This window comes from Myotis myotis, unplaced genomic scaffold (assembly GCF_014108235.1).
Source record: "Myotis myotis isolate mMyoMyo1 unplaced genomic scaffold, mMyoMyo1.p scaffold_m19_p_12, whole genome shotgun sequence".
Lineage (NCBI taxonomy): Eukaryota > Metazoa > Chordata > Mammalia > Chiroptera > Vespertilionidae > Myotis > Myotis myotis.
This window is the reverse complement of record NW_023416316.1, coordinates 47,941,165-47,967,175: the sequence shown is the minus strand read 5'-3', so window position 1 is coordinate 47,967,175 and position 26,011 is coordinate 47,941,165. Positions and strand designations below refer to the sequence as shown.

The 26,011-nt window shown below is 38.2% G+C and overlaps 1 protein-coding gene across 1 annotated transcript in view; it reads left to right on the top strand.

Annotated features, from left to right (window-relative positions):
- KIAA2026 (KIAA2026 ortholog) overlaps positions 1 to 21,326 on the top strand; it is a 103,298-nt gene extending 81,972 nt beyond the window's left edge. Inside the window, exons 6-8 of the mRNA XM_036331098.1 lie at positions 3,175 to 3,290; positions 15,575 to 15,762; positions 17,036 to 21,326. Of these exons, the coding sequence (XP_036186991.1) occupies positions 3,175 to 3,290; positions 15,575 to 15,762; positions 17,036 to 20,664 (3,933 nt within the window). The 3' untranslated portion in view covers positions 20,665 to 21,326. The remainder of the gene's footprint in view (positions 1 to 3,174; positions 3,291 to 15,574; positions 15,763 to 17,035) is intronic.
- Positions 21,327 to 26,011: the final 4,685 nt, after the last annotated feature.

Here is a 26,011-nt window from a genome sequence, read left to right as displayed (position 1 = left end):
AACCTGTGTCCCCTTTTAATCAACCTAAAAACTATGGACACCCATACCCCATGGCAGGGTATAGGAATGCCTTTTGTCAAGGTCATATTGTATTCTTTATATGTATCTTATAGTCAAAACATTTTATCAGTCTTTCTATAATTTGTGTTATGTATGTAATAAACTTTTTGTTTGCTTCCCAAATACAGAATGGTTAAATATGCATTTTCAAATGTAAATGAAATATTCCATCACTATCTCAATTTGGGAATATGCAATATAAAGAAAGGAAAGAAGGCAAAAATATGTATATAAAGTTAGAAGGCCATAGACATTCCCAAACAGGTCAGTGGGTAAGACAGAATTATATTGAAGTTAGAAATCTATTCTCTGATTAATATTTACTGACTCCTTCCTGTGTCCATCAGCTAGTTCAGAAGTTTATTTCTGGGCATTGGATTAATTAAAATTTAATAAACCAAAATAAAACTAAAAGATAAAAATCTTCATAATATTTTAAAAATTCTCCTATACAAAAATTAATGTTGCAGTTTAGTAAAGACACAAACACAGATGGCAAATGTCTTGCAATAATGACATCCAGTTACGCAGTCTTCCCTTCTTGTGCCTCACTTACCTAGTTCTAAGGTCCCATAATACTAGTAGTCTTTCTGCATTCCCCATCCCATCCCATCACACTAATCCAGACAGCAGCCATACAACCCAAGTTAATTCTGATCTGCCATTCTGCCCCATCTGACCCCCCAGTTAAAAGGAATTCAGCATGCTTGGTGTTCCCTGGCCTTTTCACAGTTTTTCAATTAATTATACCCAAAGAGTATATTCTTTCCACCTTCATTCCTCATTTCTGTTTTCTCTCTGCTGTCTTTAACTTAGGAAAAGTTTACTTCTACTCTCACCATTTTATTTTTAAGCCAAATGACAGTTAAGTAGAAAAATAACATTGTTGACATGCCCTGTTAAAGGGAAAAGTCTCCACCTTTCGTATTTTCTTTTTTTTTAATTTTCTATTTTTTTTATTGAAATAAAAACCTATCTCATTCCTCAAAGGATTTATGGCAGCTGTCATTTGCCTTTTTACCTTCCGCAGTTAGCTTTCCCTAGATGAAAGTTTCTTCTGGTCAGTTTTATTGTTTATAATTTAACTAGAGGCCTAGTGCACGAATTCATGCATGGGCGGGGTCTGGCCCGCCCGGCCCCATTCAGGGCAGATGGGGGCTGGGCCTGTTGGGAGGAGAATATGATGGGAGGTTGGCTGGCCGACCTGCCCCAATTGGGGCCGATCAGGGGCAAGCTGATTGGGGGTGGGGCTGGCCCGGGGGGGTGGGTGGGGAAGGGAAGGGGCGTTTGGTTGGAGGCCCACTCTTGATCAGGTGGGAGAGTCCGATCAGGGGCAGGCCGGCAGTGGGGAGGGGCTGCGAGGTTGGCCGGCCAGCCCCACCCCTTGATCTGGCCAGGTTTGCTGGCCACAGTGGTTGTCATAGCAACCGGTCCTTATGGTTGTTATGGCCATTATGGTCACTGGCTTTTTATATATATAGTTTGTTTTCATGAGTTAGAATAAGCACTTCATACTATTTCATAACATTCCTTTTGAGGGGAACTTTTGAGGTATTAATTATTGTTAACTTGAAAGTATTTGACAAGAGGGAAGATATATCTACATTAGCATATTATGAAATAAAGTAATTTTTTTGAATTTTTTTCATAATGCTATGATTTTTCATGCCACTAAGAAGACACAAGAATGAGTGAGCCTGTTTATGTGCACGTGCACATAAAATCTAACATCTTCCTATTTTTAATAAACAGGAAGATTAATTTTTTAAGATTAAAAAAACCTCAGTGGTAAAAATGTACTGTAGTTATTTAATATTTTTATGTACATAGACATTCTGTTGGTTTAAAATACAAAAATTTTTAAGAATAGGAACTGTGCACTTAATCTCTTAGGTTTATGTGCGACTAAAATTTCCATGACTGAAATCTTGAAGGTTTTAGATACATACACAATTGGGAAATTTATGCACAGATTTAGAATACATTTTGCTTTAGGGAGTGGTAATTTTTCTGCCTTAATGTTCTACAAATGTGCAATTGGCTCAACGGTTGCTATGGGATGAAATCTAATTCTTTACATGCTAAATATGATCCATAACATATATAGTAGTGTGTATTTTGTTATTTAAAAAATAAAACAAATGGGCTATATGGTATGTGAATTATATCTCAAAGCTGTTACCCTCCGCGCCCCACCCCCCTCCCCCAAAAAAAGAAAAGAAAATAGTCTTTTTTAAAAAATATATTTTATTGATTTTTTACAGAGAGGAAGGGAGAGGGATAGAGAGTTAGAAACATCGATGAGAGAGAAACATCTATCAGCTGCCTCCTGCACACCCCCTAATGGGGATGTGCCCACAACCAAGGTACATGCCCTTGACCAAAATCGAACCTGGGACCTTTCAGTCCGCAGGCCAATGCTCTATCCACTGAGCCAAACCGGTTAGGGCGAAAATAACAGTCTTTTATATAACAGTAAATGATGATGATGGCGGTGGTGATGTTGATAGATGTATACTAACATTATGGAGAATAGGGTATAAGCTACCTAGAGATATAACTTGAATAATTCTATGGGTACTATTAAAACATATCTTTATTAGAGGTTTTTATAACCTATGTCAGATTGAATTTATATGATACAGTTTTTAAGAGATAGTGATGTAATTTTAAGAACTTGAACTTCAGCATCAGGCTGATGTGAGTTCACCTTATAGGACCTTAAAAACATTTATTATTTGTTTAGTGAGACTAAAGTGCACATACCTCAGAAGGGTTTTCATACAGCTAGAGTGCATATGCGCTGTCATACTCACTCCATCTGTCCCTTCTTCCCATCCCCCCCCCATATATGAATGAAATGCTTTTGAGTAATGCTTATTAGCAAATGGAGGGGTGTCATTAATTATTAACTCAGTGTAGCATTGCAGTATTGAAAATGATGACAATATATCAAATAAGGTTTATTACAGGGTACATCCCCCTTTCTGCAATCTTCTAGAAGAGATACTTATTTCATGGATATTGGTATTTTGGTTTTTACTCAGAAAATAAGGGTTGACATTCATTTTTAGATTAAATCTAAGGGATTTACTTTTAAAATTGTGTTTTTAGGGTAAATGGTATCATCGGAGGCAAGCTGTAAAAGAATTGCATAGTACATTGATACGTCTTTTAAATGAACTGCTGCCATGGGAACCAAAATTAATGAAAGCTTTTCAAAGAAACAGGTAACTCAAGCTTTATAATTTGTTTTATTTACTTTAGGGCTCTTAATTTAGGACTTATGAGAAGATGTCCTGGAATATTTAGTAGTTTTTATTGATTTATAATTTAGCAGCTATTTTGAGTGTCTCCTATATACAAGAGACTTCCCAAGCCCTGAAAAAATAATGTTAACAAAACCCTTTCTCTGTGCCTTACATTCTTTTTCTTTATTGTGGTAAAATGCACAGAATTTACCATCTTAACCAGGTTTAAGTGTGCAGTTCAGTGATTTAAATACATTAATAATGTTTTGTTACTATTATCCATCCATCTCAAGAACTGAAACTCTATACCTATTAACTCTGCATTTTCCCTGCTCCCTAGCCCCTGGTAACCACCATTCTATATTTTGTCTCTATAATTTTGACTACTATAAGTCCTTATATAATATACAATATTTGTCTTTTTGTGACTTGCTTATAGAATAATGTTCTCAAGGTTCATTCATGTTGCAGCATATGTCAGAATTTTCCTCCTTTTGAAGGCTGAATAATACTCCATTGTTTGCATTTATCGCATTTCCTTAGGTAACAATTTTCATGTTAGCTATTATGAATAAATTGTTATGCACATAGGTGTACAAATATCTGCTTTTAATTCTTCTTTTATATACCCCGAGATGGGATTGCCAGATCATATGGTAATTCTACTTTCAATATTTTGAGGAATCACCATATTGTTTTCCACAATGACTATACAATTTTACATTCCCTACAAACTGTGTATAATGGTTCCATTTTATCACCAACATCTGCTATTTTCTATTTTTTTATAGTAGCTGTCTTAATGAGTATGAAGTGGGTGGTATATTGTAGTTTTGATTTGCATTTTTCTAATGATTAGTGCTATTGAATATCTTTTTATTTATTTTTTAAAAATATTTTTATTGATTTCAGAGAGGAAGGGAGGGGGGAGGGAGATAGAAACATCAATGATGAGAGAGACTCATTGATTGGTTGCCTCCTACACGCCCCCTACTGGGGATCGAGCTTGCAACCTGGGCATGTGCCCTTGACCGGAATCGAACCTGGGACCCTTCAGTCCACAGGCCGATGCTCTATCCACTGAGCCAAACCAGCTAGGGCTTGACATCTTTAAATATTAAGTCTTCCCACTACAAAGAAAATTAGAGGCCAATATCCCTGATGGACATAGATGAAAAAATGCTCAATATTTAGCATTTTTTCAATCTGAATTGAATATTAGCAATCTGAATTCAGTAATACATTAAAAAGAACATACACTATGATCAAGTGGGATTTCTTCCTGGGATGCAAGGTTGATACAATATTCACAAATCAATTAACGTGTTATACCAAATAAACAAAATGAAGGATAAAAACTATATGTTTAGCCCAGCCAACGTGGCTCAGTGATTGAGCATTGACCTATGAAACAGGAGGTCACGGTTTGATTCCTGGTCAGGGCACATTCTCGGGTTGCTGGTTGGATCCCCAGTCGTGGGTGTGCAAGAAGCAGCCAATCAATGATTCTTTCTCATCATTGGTGTTTCTATCTCTCCCTCTCCCTTCCTCTCTGAAATCAATAAAAATATATTAAAAACAAAAAACAAACCAAAAAAAATGACAGCATGGTCTGTAAGATGGTACAATCCCCATTAAAAAAAATTATATGATCATATCAATAGATGCTGGAAAAGCGTTTTAGAAGATCCAATACTCACCCTCTGTAATAAAAGGGTAATATGCAAATTGTCCCTTCAACCAGAGTTTGACCAGGGTGTGGGGGCGGCCCACCGACTGCTGGGGTCCCTGCCCCCAGCTGGCCCCACCCCTGATCGACCCCCACACACACTGATCGGGGGTGGGGCTGGCCAGACTCCACCTGTGCACGAATTCATGCACCAGGCCTGTAGTTTATGATAAACTCTCTCGGCACAGTGGGAATAGAGGGAACATACCTCAACATAATACAGGCCATGTATGAATAAATGACAAACCTACAGCCAACATCATACTTAATGGGAAAACTAAAAGTGTTTTCCTTAAAATCAGGAACAAGACAGGGCTGTCCACTTTCACTACTCTTATTCAACATTACTGGAAGTTCTAGCTACAGCAGTCAGACAAGAAGAAGAAATAAAAGGCATCCAAATTGAAAAGGAAGAAGAAAAACTGTTGTTATAGTCAGATGGCATCATACTGTATATAAAGAACCCCAAAGTTTCCACTAAAAAACTACTAGAACTGATAAATGAATTCAGTGAAGTAGTAGAATACAAAATAAATATTCAGAAATCAATTACATTTTAATACACCAATAATGAACTAGCAGAAAGGGAAACTAAGAAAACAATCCCATTTATAATTGCATTAAAAATATGTAGGAAATTTTTAATCAAGGAGGTAAAAGACCTATACTCAGAAAATTATAAGACAGTGGAGCACAAAATTGAAAGAAGATACAAATAAATGGAAGTATATACTGTGCTCATGGATGGGAAGAATAACATCATTAAAATGTAAAATACTACTCAAAGTAATCTGTAGATTCATTGCATTTTCTATCATAATACTTAATAGCGTATTTCACAGAATTAAAAGAAGTAATCCAAAAATTTATTTATTTTTATTTTGTGTGTGTGTGTGTGTGTGTGTGTGTGTGTGTGTGTGTGACTTTTACACTGCTGAGCCGTGTCCAGCCCTAAAAGTGTTGTTTCCATCTTTCCCTCTGAGTCTCACCTCCTGCATCTCTTTGATGCACTAAGAATGCTCTCTGTGAATCAATGAAGAGATGCAGCCCCCCAGGCATAGAGCTATGACAGAAAATCAATGTACAGTGTGGACAGTTGAGGAAAACCTTAAAAAATGTCTTAAACAAGTCCGCACTCTTCAGTCCCCCACTGCCAGTGATGGAGACAGCTGGCAGGGAGCGGGGGGTCATACCTGCTAATCGGCACATTCTTTTTTAGTGTCTGGAGGTTTAGCAAAACCAGCAGATGAAAACTATAGTCAACATCATAATTAGAAAACATGTAGATTCACAGATGATTCTGATACTTTTCCCCTCCTGTCCCTATGGTGAGTCTATTTTAAAAATACTGAACTCAGCACTTTGCTTAAATCATGCTGAGACCTAATGTGCATTTTATTTTCTCTCTAAAAGCAATACTTAGCGACTTTTACTTGCTGGCATCATCTGGTACCAAGAACAATGAGAGTAATCCCAAAATTTATATGGAATCACAAAAGACCCTGAATAGCCACAGCAATCTTAAGAAATAAGAATAAAGTTGGATGTTATTATGCTACCTGATATAAAACTATACTACAAAGCTATAATAATCAAAACAGCATGGTATTGGTATATAAACAGACATATAGATCAATGGAACAGAAATAAACCCATGCCTATTATGGTTAGTAAATATAGGGTTCTCAAAAATGTATACACACATTTTGAAAAATTACAAAGGCAATGTTTATTAAAATACATTTCATTTCCAAAATTGAGCTATCAGCTGTTAAAGTGTGTTATACATTTTGGGGGGACACCCTGTATTTGACAGAGGAGACAAGAACATACAATGGGATAAAGACAGTCTATTCAATAAAGGGTGTTGGTAAAATTGGACAAATAGATGCAAAAAAAAATGAAACTAGACCACCTTTTACACCATATATAAAAATAAACTCAGGATGGATTAAAGACTTAAATATAAGACTCGAAACCATAAAACTCCTAGAAGAAAACATAGGCAGTAAAATCTCTGACATTTCTCTTGGCAATATTTTTTTCTGATAAATCTTCTCATGCAAGGGAAACAAAAGAAAAATAAACAAATGAAACTACAGTGGGGCCTTGATTTGTTCTGTGACCGAGCTCGTAACTCAGATTACTCGTACATGTCAAATCATTAAAGGGAACGAGTGAGACACGTGATGCTGGGCTGATGTTGTGGCGTTCACTGTGACGTTGGCTGTGCCAACTAGCAGTGTGGTATCTGAAGCTGGCTCGTAACCCGAATTTTAGCCCGCAACTCAAAGCAAAAAATCGGCCGAGAGACAGCTCATATCTCGAAAAACTCGTTAGTCGGGACACTCGTAAGTCAAGGCCCCACTGTACATGTTTTGCACAGCAAAGGAAACCATCAACAAAACAAAAAGACAACCTACTAAATGGAAGATATTCACCAGTATACATCCAATAAGGGGTCAATATTTAAAATTTATAAAGCACTCATACAATCCAACACACACACACAGACAAAATAAAACAATCCAATTTATAAATGGGCAGCCCTGGCCAATATGATGCAGTGGTTAGTGTCGGCCTGTATACGGAAGGGTCACGGGTTCAATTTTGGTCAAGGACACATGTACCTAGGTTGCAGGTTCCATCCTCGTTCCGGTCAGGGCACATGCAGGAGGCAACCATTCGATGTGTCTCTCTCACATTGATTTTTTTTTTTTTAATATATTTTATTGATTTTTTACAGAGAGGAAGGGAGAGGGATAGAGAGTTAGAAACATTGATGAGAGAGAAACATCGATCAGCTGCCTCCTGCACATCTACTGGGGATGTGCCCACAACCCAGGTACATGCCCCCGACCGGAATCGAACCTGGGACCTTTCAGTCCGCAGGCCGACGCTCTATCCACTGAGCCAAACCGGTTTCGGCTCACATTGATGTTTTTCTCTCCCTCCTCCCTCCCACTTCTTCCCCCCTCCTTTTCATTCTTTCTGAAAATCAATGGAAAAAAATATCCTCAGGTGAAGATTTTTTAAAAATATATTAAAAATGGGCAAAGAGGGCCCTGGCTGGGTGGCTCAATTGGTTAGAGCATCGTCCCATACACCAAAAGGTTGCAGGTTCCATTCCTGGTCAGGGAACGTACCTAGGTTCCAGGTGCATACCTCCTGATCACATTGCATTCAGGAGGCAACCAATCAGTGTTTCTCTCTTCACAGCGATGTTTCTTTCTCTCTGTCCCTCCCTCCCTTCCTATCTCTCTAAAACCAATAAAAAATATCCTCGGGTGAGTATTAAAAAAGTAATTATTAAAGTACCAATTGCAATAGTATGGACGTACCTAGGAGGTACTATGCTAAGTGAAATAAGTCAGAGAAGGACAAATATCATATGATTTCACTTATTTGTGGAATCTAAAGAAAAAAATAAATAGAAATAGACTCATAGATAGAGATCAAATTGATGGTCAGCAGAGAGGAGGGTGTTTGGGGGCCTGGGTGAAAAAGGTGAAGGGTCTAAGAAGTACAAATTGGTAATCACAAAATAGTCATGGGAATGTAAAGTACAGCATAGGGACTCTATGTATATATCTATGTATATAAAAGCCGAAGTGATCGTTATGACTGGTCGCTATGACATGCACTGACCACCAGGGGGAAGATGCTCAACGCGGGAGCTGCTCCCTGGTGGTCAGTGTGCTTCCCACAGCAGGAGCACCTCTCAGCCAGAAGCCGGGCTCACAGCTGGTGAGTGCAGCTGCAGCGGTGGGAGGTTCTCCCACCTCCATGGCAGCGCTACCAAGCAGCAGGTACAGCAGGGCTGGGATGAGCAGGAGTGGCGAGGCGCCAGCCCTGGCTCAGGCTCCTCCTTGGCTGCTTGCCACTTCATGCACTGCTATATCCCCCAAGTGGTCCCAGATTGTGAGAGGGTGCAGGTCAGGCTGAGGGACCCACCAGTGCACGAATGCCTGCACCGGGCCTCTAGTATAGTCAATAATATTGTAGTAACTATGTATGGTGCCAGATGAGTACTTAAAATATTGGGAGGACCACTTTGTAAAGTATGATTGTATAACCATTATTACTGTACTAGAGGCCTGGTGCACGAATTTGTGCATGGTTGGAGTCCCTCAGCCTGGCTGGCGATTGGGGCTAATTGGGGCAGGCTGGCGGGGGGGGGGGGGGGGGGACTGCAGGAGGTTGGCCAGCTGCGGGAGGTTGGCTGTGGGATCGCACTGACCACCAGGGAGCAGCTCCTGCATTGAGGATCTGCCCCCTGGTGGTCAGTGCACGTCATAGCTACCAGCCCATCATCTGGTCGTAATGATCTTTAGGCTTTTATATAGAGAGATAGCTGAAACTAATACTGTACAAAATAATATCGAATGTAAACTGTAATTGAAAAAATACACTGAGTGGCCAGATTATTATGACCACCTGACATTTGTAGGCAAATTAGCTATTGTCTCGCGCTGAAGTTGCTAGAGAGCCAGACCATTATAAATAGGGAAGCAGGTTGTTTACCACAACAGTAGAAGTGATTTTTTTCTGAAGATATGGGTAAACAATGCGGTTTAACAGCCTTTGAATGTGGGGTGATTGTTGGTGCTCGGAGCCATGGAGCAAGTATCAGCAAGACAGCTGAATTCATTAAATGTTCAAGAGCAGCTGTTGCTAAAGTGTTTAAAGACTGGACTGTCAGCTGAAAATCTGGGTCTGAACGTGCCAATTGTGGCCGTCAGTGAATAGTCAATGTTAGGGCAGAACGGAGAGTGGCAACACTGGTACAAGACAACAGAAGGGCAACAGTGCATCAAATTATTGCAGATCTTAATCAGGGATCCTCTCAAATGACGCACTGTTCGCCATACACTGCATCGTATGGGATATGGAAGCTGAAGGCCTGTTCAAACACCTTTGCTGTCGGCAATTACCAAGATAAAACGTCTCCAATTCGCACAGAAACACAAGGATTGGACAGTCGAGCATTGGAAAAAAGTCATGTGGTCCGATGAATCACGTTTCCATTTGCATCATGCAGATGGCAGAGTGAGAATTTGGCGGAAACAGCATGAAAGCATGCACCCCACATGCATGAGTACAACCCTTCAAGCTGTTGGGGGCAGTGTTATGGTTTGGGGCATGTTTTCCTGGCATGACTTGGGCCCTTTAATTCATGTGGAACAAAGTTTGAATAGCACAACATACCTAAGTATCAATTCTGATCAAGTTCATCCTATCATGTTGATGGTGTATCCCAATGGAGATGGCTTCTTCCAACAAGACAATGCGCCATGCCACGGTGCTCGTATTGTGCAGGAGTGGTTTTAAGAACATGAGGGAGACTTTAGACTTGACTTTGCTTAGGTGGCCCCCACAATCACCAGGTCTCAATCCAATTGAGCATTTGTGGGACGAAGTTAAAAGAGCCATCGGGCAGCTGCTTCCCCAACCGTCAAATCTCACAGAACTGGACAGTGCTATTCATCAGGCATGGTGTCAGATTCCTCGCATCACCTTTCAACATCTCGTGGAGTCAATGCCAAGAAGAATCGCCGCAGTATTGAAGGCAAAAGGTGGCCCAATGAAGTACTGATGGGGTGGTCATAATAATCTGGCCACTCAATGTATATCATCTTCCAATACGTTAATATGGTGTGTTTCTATTTACCTATGTCTTCTTTTAATTTCCTTCTTCAATTTTTCTTTTTTAGTTTTCATTGTACAGGTCTTTCACATTCTTGATTAATTCCTAAGTATTTTAATTTTCTTTTCACTTTGATCATTGTCAGTCTATAAAAATACAACTGATTCTTGTGTATTGACTTAATATCTTCCTACTTTGCTCAATTTATTCTAGCAATTTTTTTAGTTCTTAGTGTTTTTTTACATATATCTGTGAACAGAGATCATTTTACTTCTTCCTTTCTAACTTGAATGCCTTTGTTTCTTTTTCTTGCCTAATTGCTCTGGCTAGAATATCTAGTACTATGTTGAATAGAAGTAGCAAAAGCAAGCATCCTTGTTCCTGTGCTTAGAGGAAAATCTTTCAGTCTTTTACCATTGAGTATGATGTTGGCTGCGGGTTTTTCATGTATAGTGTGTGTTTTTTTAATGTTGAAGTAGTTTCCTTCTGTTTCTCATGTGTTGAGTGTTTTTATTATGAAAGGATGTTGACTTTTGTCAAATGCTTTTTCTGCAATAATTGAGATGATCATGCAGTTTCTTTTCTTCATTCTGTTAATGTGGTGTATTACATTAACCAGTTTTTGTATGTTGAATCATCATGGCATTTCAGGAATAAATCCCATTTGGCCGTGGTGTGTAATTCTTTCCATATGCTGCTGGATTTCATTTGCTTGTATTTTGTTGAGAATTTTTGCATTAATGTTTATAAGAGATAGCAGTCTGTAGTTTTCTTTTCCTGTAGTGTCTTTACCAGGATTTGGCATCAAGATAATGCTGGCTTCAAAGAAAGAGTTAAGAAATGTTTTATCCTTTTGAGATTTTTTGGAAAAGTTTGGAAAGGATTGGTTTTAGTTCTTCTTAGATGTTTAGTAAACTTCACTAGTGAAGTAGTCAGGTCTGGGGCTTTTCTTTGTCAAGAGATTTTTTTTGTTAGTGATGTGATCTCCTTACTAGTTATAGATTTAGTCAGATTTTCTATTCATGATTTAGCTTTGGTAAGTTTTATGTTTTTAGGAATTTGTTCGTTTCATCTAGTTACTCAATTTATTGGCATACAATTATTCATAGTACTCTGAATAATCCTTTTAGAATTGGTACTAATTGCCCCACTTTCATTTCTGATTTTAGTAATTTGAGTCTTCTCTTTTTTTTTCCTAAGTCTAGCTAAAGGTCTGTCAGTTTTGTTGATCCTTCAAAGAACTAACTTGATTTTTCTCTGCATTTCTATTCTCTATTTTATTTAATCTTTATTATTTCTGTACTGCTAGCTTTGGGTTTCTTTGTTCTTTTTTTTCTAGGTTCTTATGTTATAAAGTTAGGTGGTTGATTTGAGATCTTTCTTGTTTTTTAATGTAAGCGTTTGTAGCTTTAAATTTTCCCCTTAGCACTGCTTTCATTGTTCCATACTTTTGATATGTTGTGTTTTTATTTTCATTCATTTGTATTTTCCAACTTCCCTTATGATTTCTTCTTTTATCCCTTGGTTATTTAACAGTGTTGTTTAATTTTCACAAAATTGTAAATTTTCCAGTTTTCCTTTTATTGATTTCTAGCTTCATCTGTGGCTTATATTCTAATGAAAGAAAGGGACCAAGTCAAATGTTAGATGGTGATAAGTGCTGTAAAGAAAATAGAGCAGGGTAAAGGGGGATAGGAAATGCCTGGTTTGAATGATGATTGCTCTTTTACCAGGGTGTTGGAGAAATTCCCTGATAAGGTCATGTTTGGATAGAGACCTAAGGAAATGAGGGCCCTGACCAGTTTGGCTCAGTGGCTAGAGCAGCCGTGGGCAAACTACGGCCCGTGGGCCGGATCCGGCCCGTTTGAAATGAATAAAACTATTGAAATAAAAGACCGTACCCTTTTATGTAATGATGTTTACTTTGAATTTATATTAGTTCACACAAACACTCCATCCGTGCTTTTGTTCCGGCCCTCTGGTCCAGTTTAAGAACCCATTGTGGCCCTCGAGTCAAAAAAGAAAAAAGTTTGCCCACCCCTGGGCTAGAGCATCGGCCTGTGGACTGAAGAGTCCCAGGTTCGATTCTGGTCAAGGGCATGTACCTGGGTTGCGAGCACATCCCCAGTAGGGGGTGTGCAGGAGGCAGCTGATCGATGTTTCTCTCTCATCGATGTTTCTAACTCTCTATCCCTCTCCCTTCCTCTCTGTAAAAAATCAATAAAATATATTTTTAAAAATAAAAATTAAAAAAAGGAAATGAGGGAGAGAGCCATGTAGATATCTGAAGAAAAAGAAGATGCAGAAACTCTAAGGTTGGAAGCATGTTTGGCATTTAGAGGAGATGCAAAGGAGCAAGTGTAGCCAGAGTGAGTGAGTGAGTGAGTGAGGAGGAAAGTGGTAAGAATCAAGAGTGAGAGAGTAAAGATCATGTAGGTCTTTAAGGACTTTGGTTTTCACTCTGACTGAGATGAGAAGCCTTTGGAGGGTTTAAAGCAGAGGCAGGACATGTGCTGTAAAACTTAATGTTTAAACTCACTCTGCCTGTTGTGTTGAGTTTAGTATGTAGAGGGACAACGATGAAAGTAGGGAAATCAGCTACAGTCTAGCAGTAATCCAAGCAAAAGATGATAGTGGCTTAGATCAGGATAGTAGCAGTGCTAATCACAAGGAGTGGATGGATTCTGGATATATCTTGAAGGTAGGATTTTTTTTTTTTTTTTTTAATTCTCACCTGAGGATATGTTTCTATTGATTTTTTACAGAGAAAGAGAGGAAGAGAGAGAAACGTCAATCAGTTGCCTCCTATATGTGCCCTGACTGGGAATCAAACTTGTGACCCTTCGGTACAGAGGACAACAATTCCAACCAGCTGAGCCACACCAGCCAGGGCAGGATTGGTAGAATTTGCTTAGGGATTTGAATATGAAGTGACAGAAAAAAATGAGAATAAAAAGATGATCCTCAGTGTTTTGGGTCTAAACAACTGGAATAATGGAATTGCTGTTAGCTGAGTTAATGGGAACTGAAGGAATAACAAGTTTGGGGCAGAGGAAGAAAGAGATTCAGAGTTTGGATTTCAACATGTGAAGTTTGATATGCTTTTTAGACATCTAATTGGAGTTATTGAGTAGGCAGTTTAGTATAAGTTCCCAGTCTAAGGAAGTAAGCCAGATTTAAGTTTGGAAGTTGTCTGGATATAGATTATATTTAGGCTGTGAAACTGGTAGAAATTACCTTGTATGTGAACATAGATAAGAAGAGATACTGAACCCTGTGGCATTCAGAGATGGTGGAGATGAGTACTCAGCAGAAGAGACTGAGAAGGTGAGTGTTTAGTAAGATAGGAGGAAACCCAAGAGAGAGTAGTGTCTCGGAAACCAGGGAAGAAAATGTCCATGAGGCCTACTCATGATGCATTGAGGAATATGAGGACTAAGGATTTATTATTTAATTTTGACAGCATGAGATCATTGATGACCTTGATGAGCTGTGTTAGTAGAGAAGTGGGTAAAAGTTAGGAGTCTGTTCAAGAGAATTAGAGTAGAAGAATTAGAGTTTTGCTATAAAGTAAAGCAGAGAAATAGGGCAGTACCTAGAAGGACAATTGGAGTCAAGCGAAGTAATGCTTTGTGTTTTGTTTTTATTTTAATGAGAGAAATAACATGGTTGTATACTGGTTGAAATTATCTGATACAGAGATAAAAATGGACTCAGGCAAAGGAAGGTAGAATGGTAGAATGATATTCTTGAAGAGGTGAGACAGGATGCTTAAGTAGAGGAGTCAGCTTAGATACGAAGACAGAAAATATGAGTACAAATGAATGTCTGCAGTTGCAGATGAGGTATGAACATATGAAGGTTCTTGTCTGATTATTTCTATTTTCCCTGAAATAAGAAGCAAAGTCACTAGCTAAGATTGAGAAGGAAGGAAATTATAAATCCCATGTAGATATTTCTAAAATGAAATTAATTTTACCGTTACCCTTTGGTAACCCATTCTAGTATCTTACAACCCTTACCTACTTCATAAAACCTTAAGTATTAATTTAAAACTGATAAATTGAGAGTTATTATTAACTAACATTTATTGAATATTTATGTGCCACACATACTATGAGGTAAGTAGTTATTATTCTTATTGTACAAAGACGTAAACTGATGCTTAGGAAGTCTTGCCCAAAGTCTTATAGCTGTTAAATGACAGAAGTGAGACCTAAACTTCAATATGCAAATATAAGAACTTGTAGCAAAAATACATTAGAGAATGTATGTTCAGATTCTTTTTAAAAACAAAAAAAATAAAGGGTAAAGGTTAGGGGGTAGAACATAGAAACTCAGTTGAAAGCAAAAATGATAATAAATACAATGTAATCATTTGGAAATGTTTCCATTTCTCCATAGTTTCATTAAAACATAGCTGTTACATTTTAATGTGAAAAGGATCTCTGGAAGATCACCTTTCTGCTTTGTTTTCTTATGCTTAATAAAGATTTCTTTCTAGTAGACCCAAAAGTTTAGAAAAATTTACTCTCAGGATTAAATGATGGATATTTATTTTGTTTGTTAATCTCTGTAGATAGGTACTGTTTCTTAGAATTTCTTGATTAACTTTTTAATGAACTTTTAAAATATTATAATTAGTCATTTTAAGACTATCTAAAATCAATATTCTTAGAATTACCTTTTTCTCTACCATTAGCATTTAGAAAGACAAATGGGTGGAATGTTCAAACACTTTATTTTGAAGTTGCAGATATAATCTTTTCAATTCCTTATGCTATACCCTGGGTTTTGTCTTCTTAAATAATAATCATTGGAAAGACTGAACTAAACATGGGTATTTTGTTTGTTTGTTTGTTTGTTATCTTGGGCATTCTATTTCAGGAGCCGCCTAAAGAAAGACTATGATGATTTCAGAAGACAGCCTGATCATGATAAATTTACTAGAGAACTATGGACTACTGAAGAAGGTGAAGGAGACCCTGGAAAGGAATCTCCTAAAGTTGAAATCAGTAAGTCTGTAGACTCAACAGAACCTCTAGATATCCTGGAGAAAGATCACTTTGATTCAGGTATGCATTGAAAAAACATCAACTATGCATTACACATCTGTAATTCAGTCCCCATTGTTACTTTCAGAATATGGCTATTTAATTATTATCATGGAATTATAATAAATCAAAGACTATTACTTCAGTACTAATCAAAGAAGTCATAAATTTAATAAAAGTTTAATAAAAAACACTTTTTCTTTTAAATCAACACTAAAAGCTCTGAGAAGTTTTAGTATATTATATGGAGATAAAATATCATCTAGTTAATGACATGTATTGATTGGGGAAATCTGATGTTTTGAAGGTGTACTGTGTCCTTAATAAAAGGTTCTTTGAATTTATTACATTTCTGGGAGTTTCTGGAGCCAATGCTTGACTCCAAACTATATGTGTGTCACCGCTCATTACAGACCACACATTCTTGATCTGCACTTCCTTTGAAATAGGTTCAGCCTCTTCTTATCACTGTGTTTGAAGCACTATTTCTAATGTTTACTTTAAATGAGAACTTGGAAAAAGTCCCTAATACTGTGAAGATTATTTGTTAATAAGGAATGACCAAGATTGATGGCCTAATGATAACTGAGTGGACACACTATTCTTATATTAAAGGCTGGATTAGATTATCTGTAATTCATTTCAATTCATCAGATTATATTATTATATAAATCTAATTAAATTACTTTCTTTAGTTATATGAGGATTAGTATGAAAATTTGTGGTTAGAAATGAATTAACCTGTTGTATTTTATGTCTTTAGTAAATTGAAAAAGAGTAACTTCTTATCAACCCAGTTTGACCAGACATGAACATAAATTTTTTACTGTAGGGGTAATTAAACACCAGTAAAAGCTGGACACTTTTCATCCTTTAGAGTCTCTAAAAATAGATTAGTATGGAGAACCATCTCTCTTTGACATCAAGATTTTCCTGTGAAGAAGAGAACTAGACTAGATTCCTTTCCAAATCTAAATTCTTAGCCTTTAATTGCTGGCTTAATCTCTTTAAAAGATGTAAAATTTCCTTTTGCACTTACATGGTCAGCAGAATTAGAGAAGTTAACCAAAAATAATTTTCTTGTTAATAATAGGATGTTCTTGAAAATGTTTATTATATCAAGATTACTATGTCAAAGGTCATCTTACCTTAATTCCCATCAGTGGTGCTGACTTGAATCACCTTATAAATTTCTTAATAAATTGTCAATTCAAAGATTGACTTTTTAAAAATTGGTCTTATTACTATTCACTTGCAATTTATATTAACAAAATGCTTGTTTTATAATTTTCAGATGATATGAAATTGTCAGAAATAGAGTTTCCTATGGCCAGAAGCAAGTTGTTGAAAAAGGAATTGCCTTCTAAAGATATACTGAAGACACTGCCTAAAACACTTAAGCGACAGTCCAAACAAACTAGTCATCTGGATGATAGCACAAAAGAACTTTCTCCAAGGAAGAAAGCAAAGTTAAGCACAAATGAGACAACAGTTGAGAATGCAGAAGATGATATGCAGATGGACTATTTGGATGAATCAAAGCCTACAGAGCCACTGTTTCCAGAGTCATTTGCCTCAGTGGATTCAACACCAGTGTCTACTCTCCAGAAAGGGACCAAACCTATTCAGGCCTTGCTTGCAACGAATATTGGGAACAAAGTGACCTTAACAAATCAACTGCCCCCTTCCACAGGTAAAAGTGCTTCTGTTGTGGAAAAGCCAGTTATATCTCCTCCAGAAGCAAGCCCCATAAAGCCAGCGTTGACCTGCCACACCAGTACAAAAGGTCCTTTACAGATGGTGTACAAAATGCCCTGTGGCCAGTGGTTGCCCATAGATCTTCATAATAGCTCGGTAAAGATTCAAATGCAACCTATGCTGGATCCTAAGACAGGAGAAAAAATCATGCAGCAGGTCCTCATTCTGCCTAAGAATTTTGTGATTCAGCATAAGGAAGGAAAAGCAGTTGCAAAAGAAATACCACCACTTCAACAAAAAGGTACAGAACAACATGGTTTATCTTTCCAGCAGACAGCAAATGTAAACTCTTCTTCAGCAACAGTTCTTGTCAAGTCAGCAGGAGCTGTTTCTTCTACCCATCTACCTAATGCAGTTTTGAACAAGACAATTACACCTTTGTCAAATGTGAATAGTGCTAGACCACAGCCTTTGTCACCTGTAACCTCCATAAGTAATTTATTAACACCATCGGTTAAGAATAGCCAGAGTGAGGTAGGAAAAGTCAAAAATGCAGTTTCAGCAACCACATTCCCCCATCCCATTGCTTCACCCACCATTTCTTCCATAGTTCAGCCTCTATTATCAGCAACAACACTAAGTGGATCTACAAATCCTGGTAGCTCCCTCAACAGTTTTGCACAACAAACTTCTGATTCTTCTGAAGCAAAGCAAGAATTGAAAACTGTGTGTATCAGAGATTCACAGTCAATTCTTGTAAGGACACGAGGTGGGAACACTGGAGTTGTGAAAGTACAAACAAATACAGATCAAAATTCACCCAACAGTTTATCTTCGAGTTCAGTTTTCACTTTTGCTCCTCAGCTTCAGGCATTTCTGGTGCCAAAATCAACAACTTCATCCTCCTCTGCTTTTTCACCAGTAGCTGGAATGACTACTACATCTAGTCTTCCACCTTTTGGCCAAACACCAACTTCTGCTTCCATTCCAGCTGGCTCTAATCCATCCATGGGGAAAAATCTCAAACTTACATTAGGACAACCTCTTGTAAGTGATAATTTGGGCCACATAGTAGAGAAGACTTCACAAATGCCCTCTTCTCCCTTAAAGTCCTCTATTTCTTCTAGTACTCCGCTATCATCAACAGCAAATAGTTCAGTAAGTGTAATTAGCCTTCCACCAGGAAATTTTGGACAAACCAACGCAAATGCTATTCATACTCCAACTAAACAACAACAAGCAGATTATATCACCAAAAGTTACCCTGTTACAAGATCAGAAGCAACAGTGGCAACAAATGGAGATGTGATCAGTGGGACTACAGTTCAAAAAGTTATGTTGGTATCAGCTCCATCTGTTCTTTCTTCTGGCAGTGGAACTCCAATTAATGTGACACCTGCACCAACACCTACAGGTGTGTCTGCCCAGAAATTAGTTTTTATTAATGCTCCAATATCCAGTGGCACTTCTACTATTGTGGCAGAACCATTAAAACAACCTCCCCCCTTGAATAAAACATATGTTAAGACTCCAGAGCAGCCTCAGATAGTACTAATTCCATCTACAGTGGGAGCACCAATGAAAATAAATTCATCAACAACTGTGTCTCAGATAAAAGATGTGAAAATTGGTCTAAACATAGGTCAAGCAATTGTAAATACTTCAGGGAGTGTGCCGGCTATACCATCAATTAACATACTGCAAAATGTAACCCCAAAAGGAGAAGAAAAAAGTACCAAGGGCTATGTTTTGCCATTGTCAACAAGTGGTAATTCAATTCCAGTAAGCTCAAATTTTGTGAGTCAAAATATTACTCCTGTTAATGAATCAGTGGTTTCTGCAGCAAGAGCAGTAAACATGTTTTCAGTAACAGGAGCAAATGTATCTTTAGGTTCTCTTTCAGTGACCTCAACCTCTGCTTCAGCTGGGACACGACCTCCTGTTTTAGTCAGTGGAAATGATACCTCTTCAAGAATTATGCCTGTTTTGTCAAATAGACTTTGCACATCAAATCTCGGAAACACTGTGGCGATATCAACTGTGAAAACAGGACATCTTGCATCATCTGTTCTGATTTCAACTACACAACCAACAGTGTCTCCTAAATGTTTGACATCAGCTTTGCAAATCCCTGTTAATGTTGCCTTGCCTACACCTGTGACTATATCCCCTAAAATCAACACAGTCCCACAAGTGGCAACAGTATCAGGAGCCACACGTTCTGTATCTCTTTCTAAAAGACAATCTCAGACTTCTGTCCAGTTTCAATCACCAGGGATTTCAGCTACAGTGCCAACAAATATGAACACAAATAAACCTCAAACTGAATTGCCATCCCTTTCACCAAGTCCAAGTAAAATAGTTAATATTTCCAATGTTGCTTCTCTGCCAAACCAGCCAATATCCCCTGCTTTAGTAAAGTCATCCTCCAGTTGCAGTTCTACTCCAGGTGGCTCTGCCATTCACACTGCTACAGCACCATCACATGTAACTAGTGTGGTAGAAAGTCAGTTCAGTGAACCTTGTATTCAGCAAAAAATAGTCATCAACACCAGTACGCCTTTGGCACCTGGTACTCAGATCATGATTAATGGAACCCGGTTTATTGTTCCACCACAAGGTCTTGGAGCTGGCAGCCATGTTCTCCTTATATCTACTAATCCAAAATATGGACCTCCCTTAGTGCTTAACAGTGGCCAAAGCATTCAGCCTATACCAGTAGATAATCCTGTCCAAAAGACCACACTAACATCTAATAATTTAAGTGGGCAACCGGTAAAACAATCTCTAAGAACCTCTACAAAAATTGTAAACTCTCTTGGGAATGCAAGTTCTCTACCCACAGTGCATACACAACCACAAATCATAAACACAACTGCTCAAGTTTCTGTTCCACCTCCTGTACCAACGGTGTCATTGACTTCAGTAATTAAGTCTCCTCCAAGTACTCTTTTAGCCAAGACATCTTTGGTTTCTGCCATTTGCTCTAGTAATTCTCCACTGCCAAGTAGTACTTCAGTATTTCATTTGGACACATCAGTCAAAAAATTGTTGGTTAGCCCAGAAGGAGCCATTTTGAATACCATAAGTACTCCAGCATCTAAGGTTTCTTCACTCTCTTCATCTCTCTCTCAAATTGTTGTATCTGCCAGTCGAAAGCCTGCCTCTGTCTTCCCTGCGTTTCAGTCATCTGGCTTAGAGAAGCCTGACACACCTGCATCTTGAATTTAGACTAAACGAGCCAGTTTTTAAATAATGGGGCATTGTTTTGATTCCCATATAAATTTTAACTGTTTATTATACTGTTGAAAACATACTATACTTTGTGTGTGTGTGTGTGTGTGTGTGTGTGTGTGTGTGTGTGTGTGAATGTATCTTTTCATTAGCTTGCAACAGGCTTTGTTTTCTTGGGGAGGGAAATACCTGTTCCATTTCACTCATTGGTATATGTTCTCTGAGGTTGGTTGTTTAAAGTAGACAGGCTTTACCTGTCTGTATAACAAATTGAACAAAGTCAAGTTTGACTAGTTTGGATTAAGCTAGCCTTTTGCGCACTTGCATTGACATGTTTCTTCTTGAATTTGGACTATTGCAGCGTGTATCTACAATATGGTATTTTGTGTCATTAGTGAAATCTTATTTTTGTTTCTGTAAAAAAATATATATATATATTTATGCATTGTGAAAATGCAGTCCATGGTGTAAAATTGTACATATTCCTAAATTCCTAACAACCTGTACTAAACTATATGTACAAAGAACTATGCTGTCTTATTTATGTTTTGTTTACATAATGTATAGTTTTTTAAGTATTTTAGTAATTTTGGACCAGTGAACTGTTAGCAACAATGCAGAAGAATCTGCATGTAATAAACTGAGTTGCTGTATTTGTTTGTTTGAATACCATTTTTTTAAATTGCGTTCTTGTTCCATTGGGAGAATATATGATATAAAATGGAGATAGTCCTTTACAAAAAAGAATTGAGGCTGGGAAATTTGAACTAATAGCTAGCATTTGTATAGACTTTACAGTTTACAAACTGTACTTCCACATCTCATTTGATTTTCACGGTATTCTTGAGAAGGTTAAGTGATGTGTCCAAAGTCACCCAGCTAGTAGGTGGTAGAGTCAGGTTTTGAACGTGATGCTTTACATTCTTTTTCCATGATTTTACACTATTTCTGTTATAAAATTTTACTCTAGATTTCATTGTTTTAACTTTTTTCTGTAAGTCCACCACCAAATTCTACATTAATCAAAATAAGTAATCTTTCAGACCAATGTATTTGCTGTCTGTTTATACACTCCAGATAAGTTTTTATAAGCTTTTTATTTTTAAATAACTTTAGATTCACAGAAAGTTACAATGATAGCACAGAGAGAGGTCCCTTGAATCCTTTAACAAGTCCCCCCCCCCCCCCGATAGGTTTATTTTTATATTGAGGTGTTGGTTCATAGTGACTAATTTTCCAATTTTTTAAAACATGATTTTTTAGTTTAGAATAACAAATGTGGACACTTCAATTACTTGTAAGTACTCTTTGCTTTTTATTTGTTTTTGTCAACTACAGAGCAGTTACTTAAATTCCATTATAAAGCAATTTTTATTGGTCATTTCATTCTCAGGGTTCTACATTGTGGTATTTCAGGATATGCCTCATTTTACCACTGAGCCAAACCGGTTAGGCTTAGGATATGCCTCATTTTAAATAAAAGATTTTATACTTATTGGATCTTTATATCCATTATCTTATTTGGGACATTGTATATTCATCCACATTCCATTTATTATAATATTGTTAACCTGTGGTTGAAATGGTAGGGAAGAATAGGCCTACAGACTTCTTTTGAAACTACATTGAAACTTATTAGTTATCAAAGTGGGCAGTGAGGGTGGATATTCCTGGGAAGTTGCTAAAGGTTCTCAGAAACCTGTATTTGTGTTCTAAGAGCACTTTTACCAATCATGTCTATGTTCAACTCTGTAGTCACCTTCCCTTTCCCTGTCAGTTTAGAAAGACCATGGATTTCAGGGGGAAGTGGGTGATTTTGAAATGCATTACATTGTACATAGGCGGTCCTCAGTAAATGAATGTATGTATTTAACTATATTAAATATGTGGTTTTTTTTTTAAATTAATTTGAGAGAGGGAGAGAAATACAGATGTGAAGAGAAACGTCAATCAGTTGCCTCCTGTCTGGGAACTGAACCCACAACCTGGGTGTGTGTCCTGACTGGGATTGGAACCAGCAACCTTTCAGTGCTTGGGACAACGCTCAACCAAATGAGCCACCCGGCCAGGGCCATGTGCTTAACTTTTAAAGTAAAACCACCCAAAACTGTTTGTCTTTTGTTGAAAATAATTATTTAAGCCACTTCCAGAAATAACTGAATTACCTATTGGTCCCATTTTAATCTCAGTGAGGGACCTAAATAATTTATTAACCACTAATTCTTTTCTAACTCCTAAATTCAAAATTCTGATAATGACCTTCGAAGCTCTGTGTGATCTGTTGAACCTTTCAGAGTGAAGTGCTCCCCTCCTCCTCCTCAGGGCTGGAAAGACTCTCCTGTCTTTTAAGTTTCTGCTTACCTCTCCAGCTTCATTTCAACCTACTCTTGCTCAGTGTGCTCTAGTTTTTTTGTTTGGTTGGTTTAGTTTTTGGTCCTAGAAAGTTTGAGACACCTCAAGGTCTTCCCAGATGTTTTCTTTGACTTAATGTTCCATTATAGGTTCTCATCACATCCTATATAATAAAGATGTAATATGCACATGGTCATTAGGCTGTGAAGGGACCGACCCTGTAAGGACTGGATCACAGATCAGCAGGAGGGTGGGGCAGCGAACTACAAGCGGGCAGGCATTGGACAGCTACAGGAGGGGGAGCAGGGCAGCAAGCTATGGGGGGGGGGGGGCGGGGGCGGAGCTACAGGAGGGCAGCAGCGAGCTACTCATTCGTAGGACTACTATTACATAACTTCCTCTCCTTACCATACCCGAGCCAGCATCATATTGCAGTTACAGATTGAGGTCATAGATTGAGAAGGACAGATCACTCCTTCACAACTGTAATAAAAGCACTTGTATGCACTTATGTAATGCCAGCCCTAGCTGGTTTGGCTCAGTGGATAGAGCATCGGCCTTCAGACCAAAACGTCCCGGGTTTGATTCCGGTCAAAGGCACGTACCTCGGCTGCAGGCTCCTCCCTGGCCCAGGCCCTGGTCAGGGCTCATGCAAGAGGTAACCAATTGATGTGTTTCTCACATCAATATTTCTCTCTGTCTTTCCCTCTCCCACTCTCTCTAAAAATGGGAAAATATCCTCGGGTGAGGATTAAATACAATGTTTATATGGATCTAATTCTAGAACATTAATGAAATGGTCTAGAATTTTAATAAAACCATCTAGAGCAGGGGGTGGGCAAACTTTTTGACTCGAGGGCCACAATGGGTTCTTAAACTGGACTGGAGGGCCGGAACAAAAGTATGGATGGAGTGTTTGTGTGAACTAATATAAATTCAAAGTAAACATCATTACATAAAAGGGTATGGTCTTTTTTTTTTTTTTTAGTTTTATTCATTTCTCCGGCCCGCGGGCCGTAGTTTGCCCACGGCTGATCTAGATCCTCAAAACGCTATCTTAATAATGATTCCATTAAACTTCAATTTGAGCAAATGTAGCATCAAGTAAGTAAAATCAAACTGGAAGAATTATTATCTAAAAATTATTTTTAAAGAGAAAACACGTCCTTTAGAAATTGAGTTGGCTGCTGTAAACCTGAATCAAACCTGCAGATGGCTCAGATACCTGAGTCCTCACAGCTTGACCTCTCCTCTGGGGACCTGATGATTTAGGGAGTCACCTGATGCTTCCTGGCCTCTGCTGGAAAAGCTGGAATTCAAACTTCTTCAGCCAATATTTTGTCTGTTGTGATCCTTTTCTTTTCTTGTCTCAGTGAGCTTTCTCTCCGCCAGGCTGCCATCCACCTTACTTGAGCTTTTTTCTCATAGGAGGCAATCCAGCTGATCTTCAAGGAAGTGCTTCTTTCCAACTGTCAAAGCCATCTTCTTGTAGGAGCCGTGCTTCTAATGTATATGTATTTTCATATACTTCGGGAACTTTCTTCCAGATTGCTAAGCAGTAAATTCTTTCCTCAATTGATTTTTTGCAAATCTGCATTGCACATGTTGTTGACTAGTCCAGCAATATTTGAAGTTTTTGAGTCTCTCTTGCAAACTATTTTCAGACTGCAAAGATGTTTGTTTGGACACTGTTCATTTGAACTGTAAGTATTTGTTAATTTAAATTTCTTAACTTTTTAAATAGTCCTTAATCTTTTTCCTTCAAGTCTTTTTAAAGGAACACTTAACAGGATTGGTATATCCCTTCAAATTGACGTCTCATTGACAGTCAATGAGGGGTTCTCATTTGTTTAATTTTCTCTGTCTGATTTCAGATAGCCATCAACCAGGTAATCATTTCTGAAGAAAGCAGGCAGACTTATCTTTATCACCTTTTCAGAGATTTTAATGGGCTCTCTTTATCATTTAACACCTCTCTCATTGGTGTTTTCAAGTTGTCAGCTTTTTTTTCTTTTTTTTTTTTTTCCTGTTTCTTCATTTCCCACACTTTCTTTCATCTTACAGCTTCTTGGGATAGCAGTTTTGGGCATTCTTCAAAATGAGTGTTTTTATCCAAGCCATCCGTGACTTCCCTCCGAACTTGCTCGGCATTCCTCAGAGATGATTTTATGATGTTTCGTCATCAGTCACCTGAGATAGAGGAATTTCTATGCATTTTCAGGTGACACTGTCAGTCCTTAAAGCCTTGAAATGAAAGTGTAGCCAAAACCGGTTTGGTTCAGTGGATAGAGCGTCGGCCTGTGGACTGAAAGGTCCCAGGTTTGATTCCGGTCAAGGGCATGTACCTTGGTTGCAGGCACATCCCCAGTGGGAGATGTGCAGGAGGCAGCTGATCGATGTTTCTCTCTCATTGATGTTTCTAACTATTTCTCTCCCTTCCTCTCTGCAAAAAATCAATAAAATATGTTTTTAAAAAGAAAGAAAGAAAGTGTAGGGGGCTTCCTGTTTTCTGTCCTTTTTTGGAAAAGTGCTGTAACATTCTCAAGTGATGACCGGAGCTACCCAGATTTATAAGTGCTACCAAACTCAGTACTTGTAGCTGCAGAGGACCGGTCTCCACTAGAGGTGACTTGGGGCTCCATTGGTTTGCCAGCTCCTCACGAACTTGAACCCAGGCGGAGAATACTTTGGCTAGTTCTTTTTCCCTCAAGTTCGCCTGCTCTTTACTCTCTTTACAATCAGAGAATCCATATCAGAATCTCCTAGGGAAACCATAGAGACTTGGGCCTTGAATCAAACATCAGACAACACCTGGGGGCTGAAGGGGGGCCAGGAGAAGGAGGGAAGACCAGGTTCTATAAAACAGACTCACTACACAAAGGGGAAGTGATATTATTTATCCAGCACATTTGGACACAGAAAACAAGGCTTGCACCCAGAGGAGATCATCCATGATCTCTGGCTGCTCTAGTCCTGACCTGTTCCT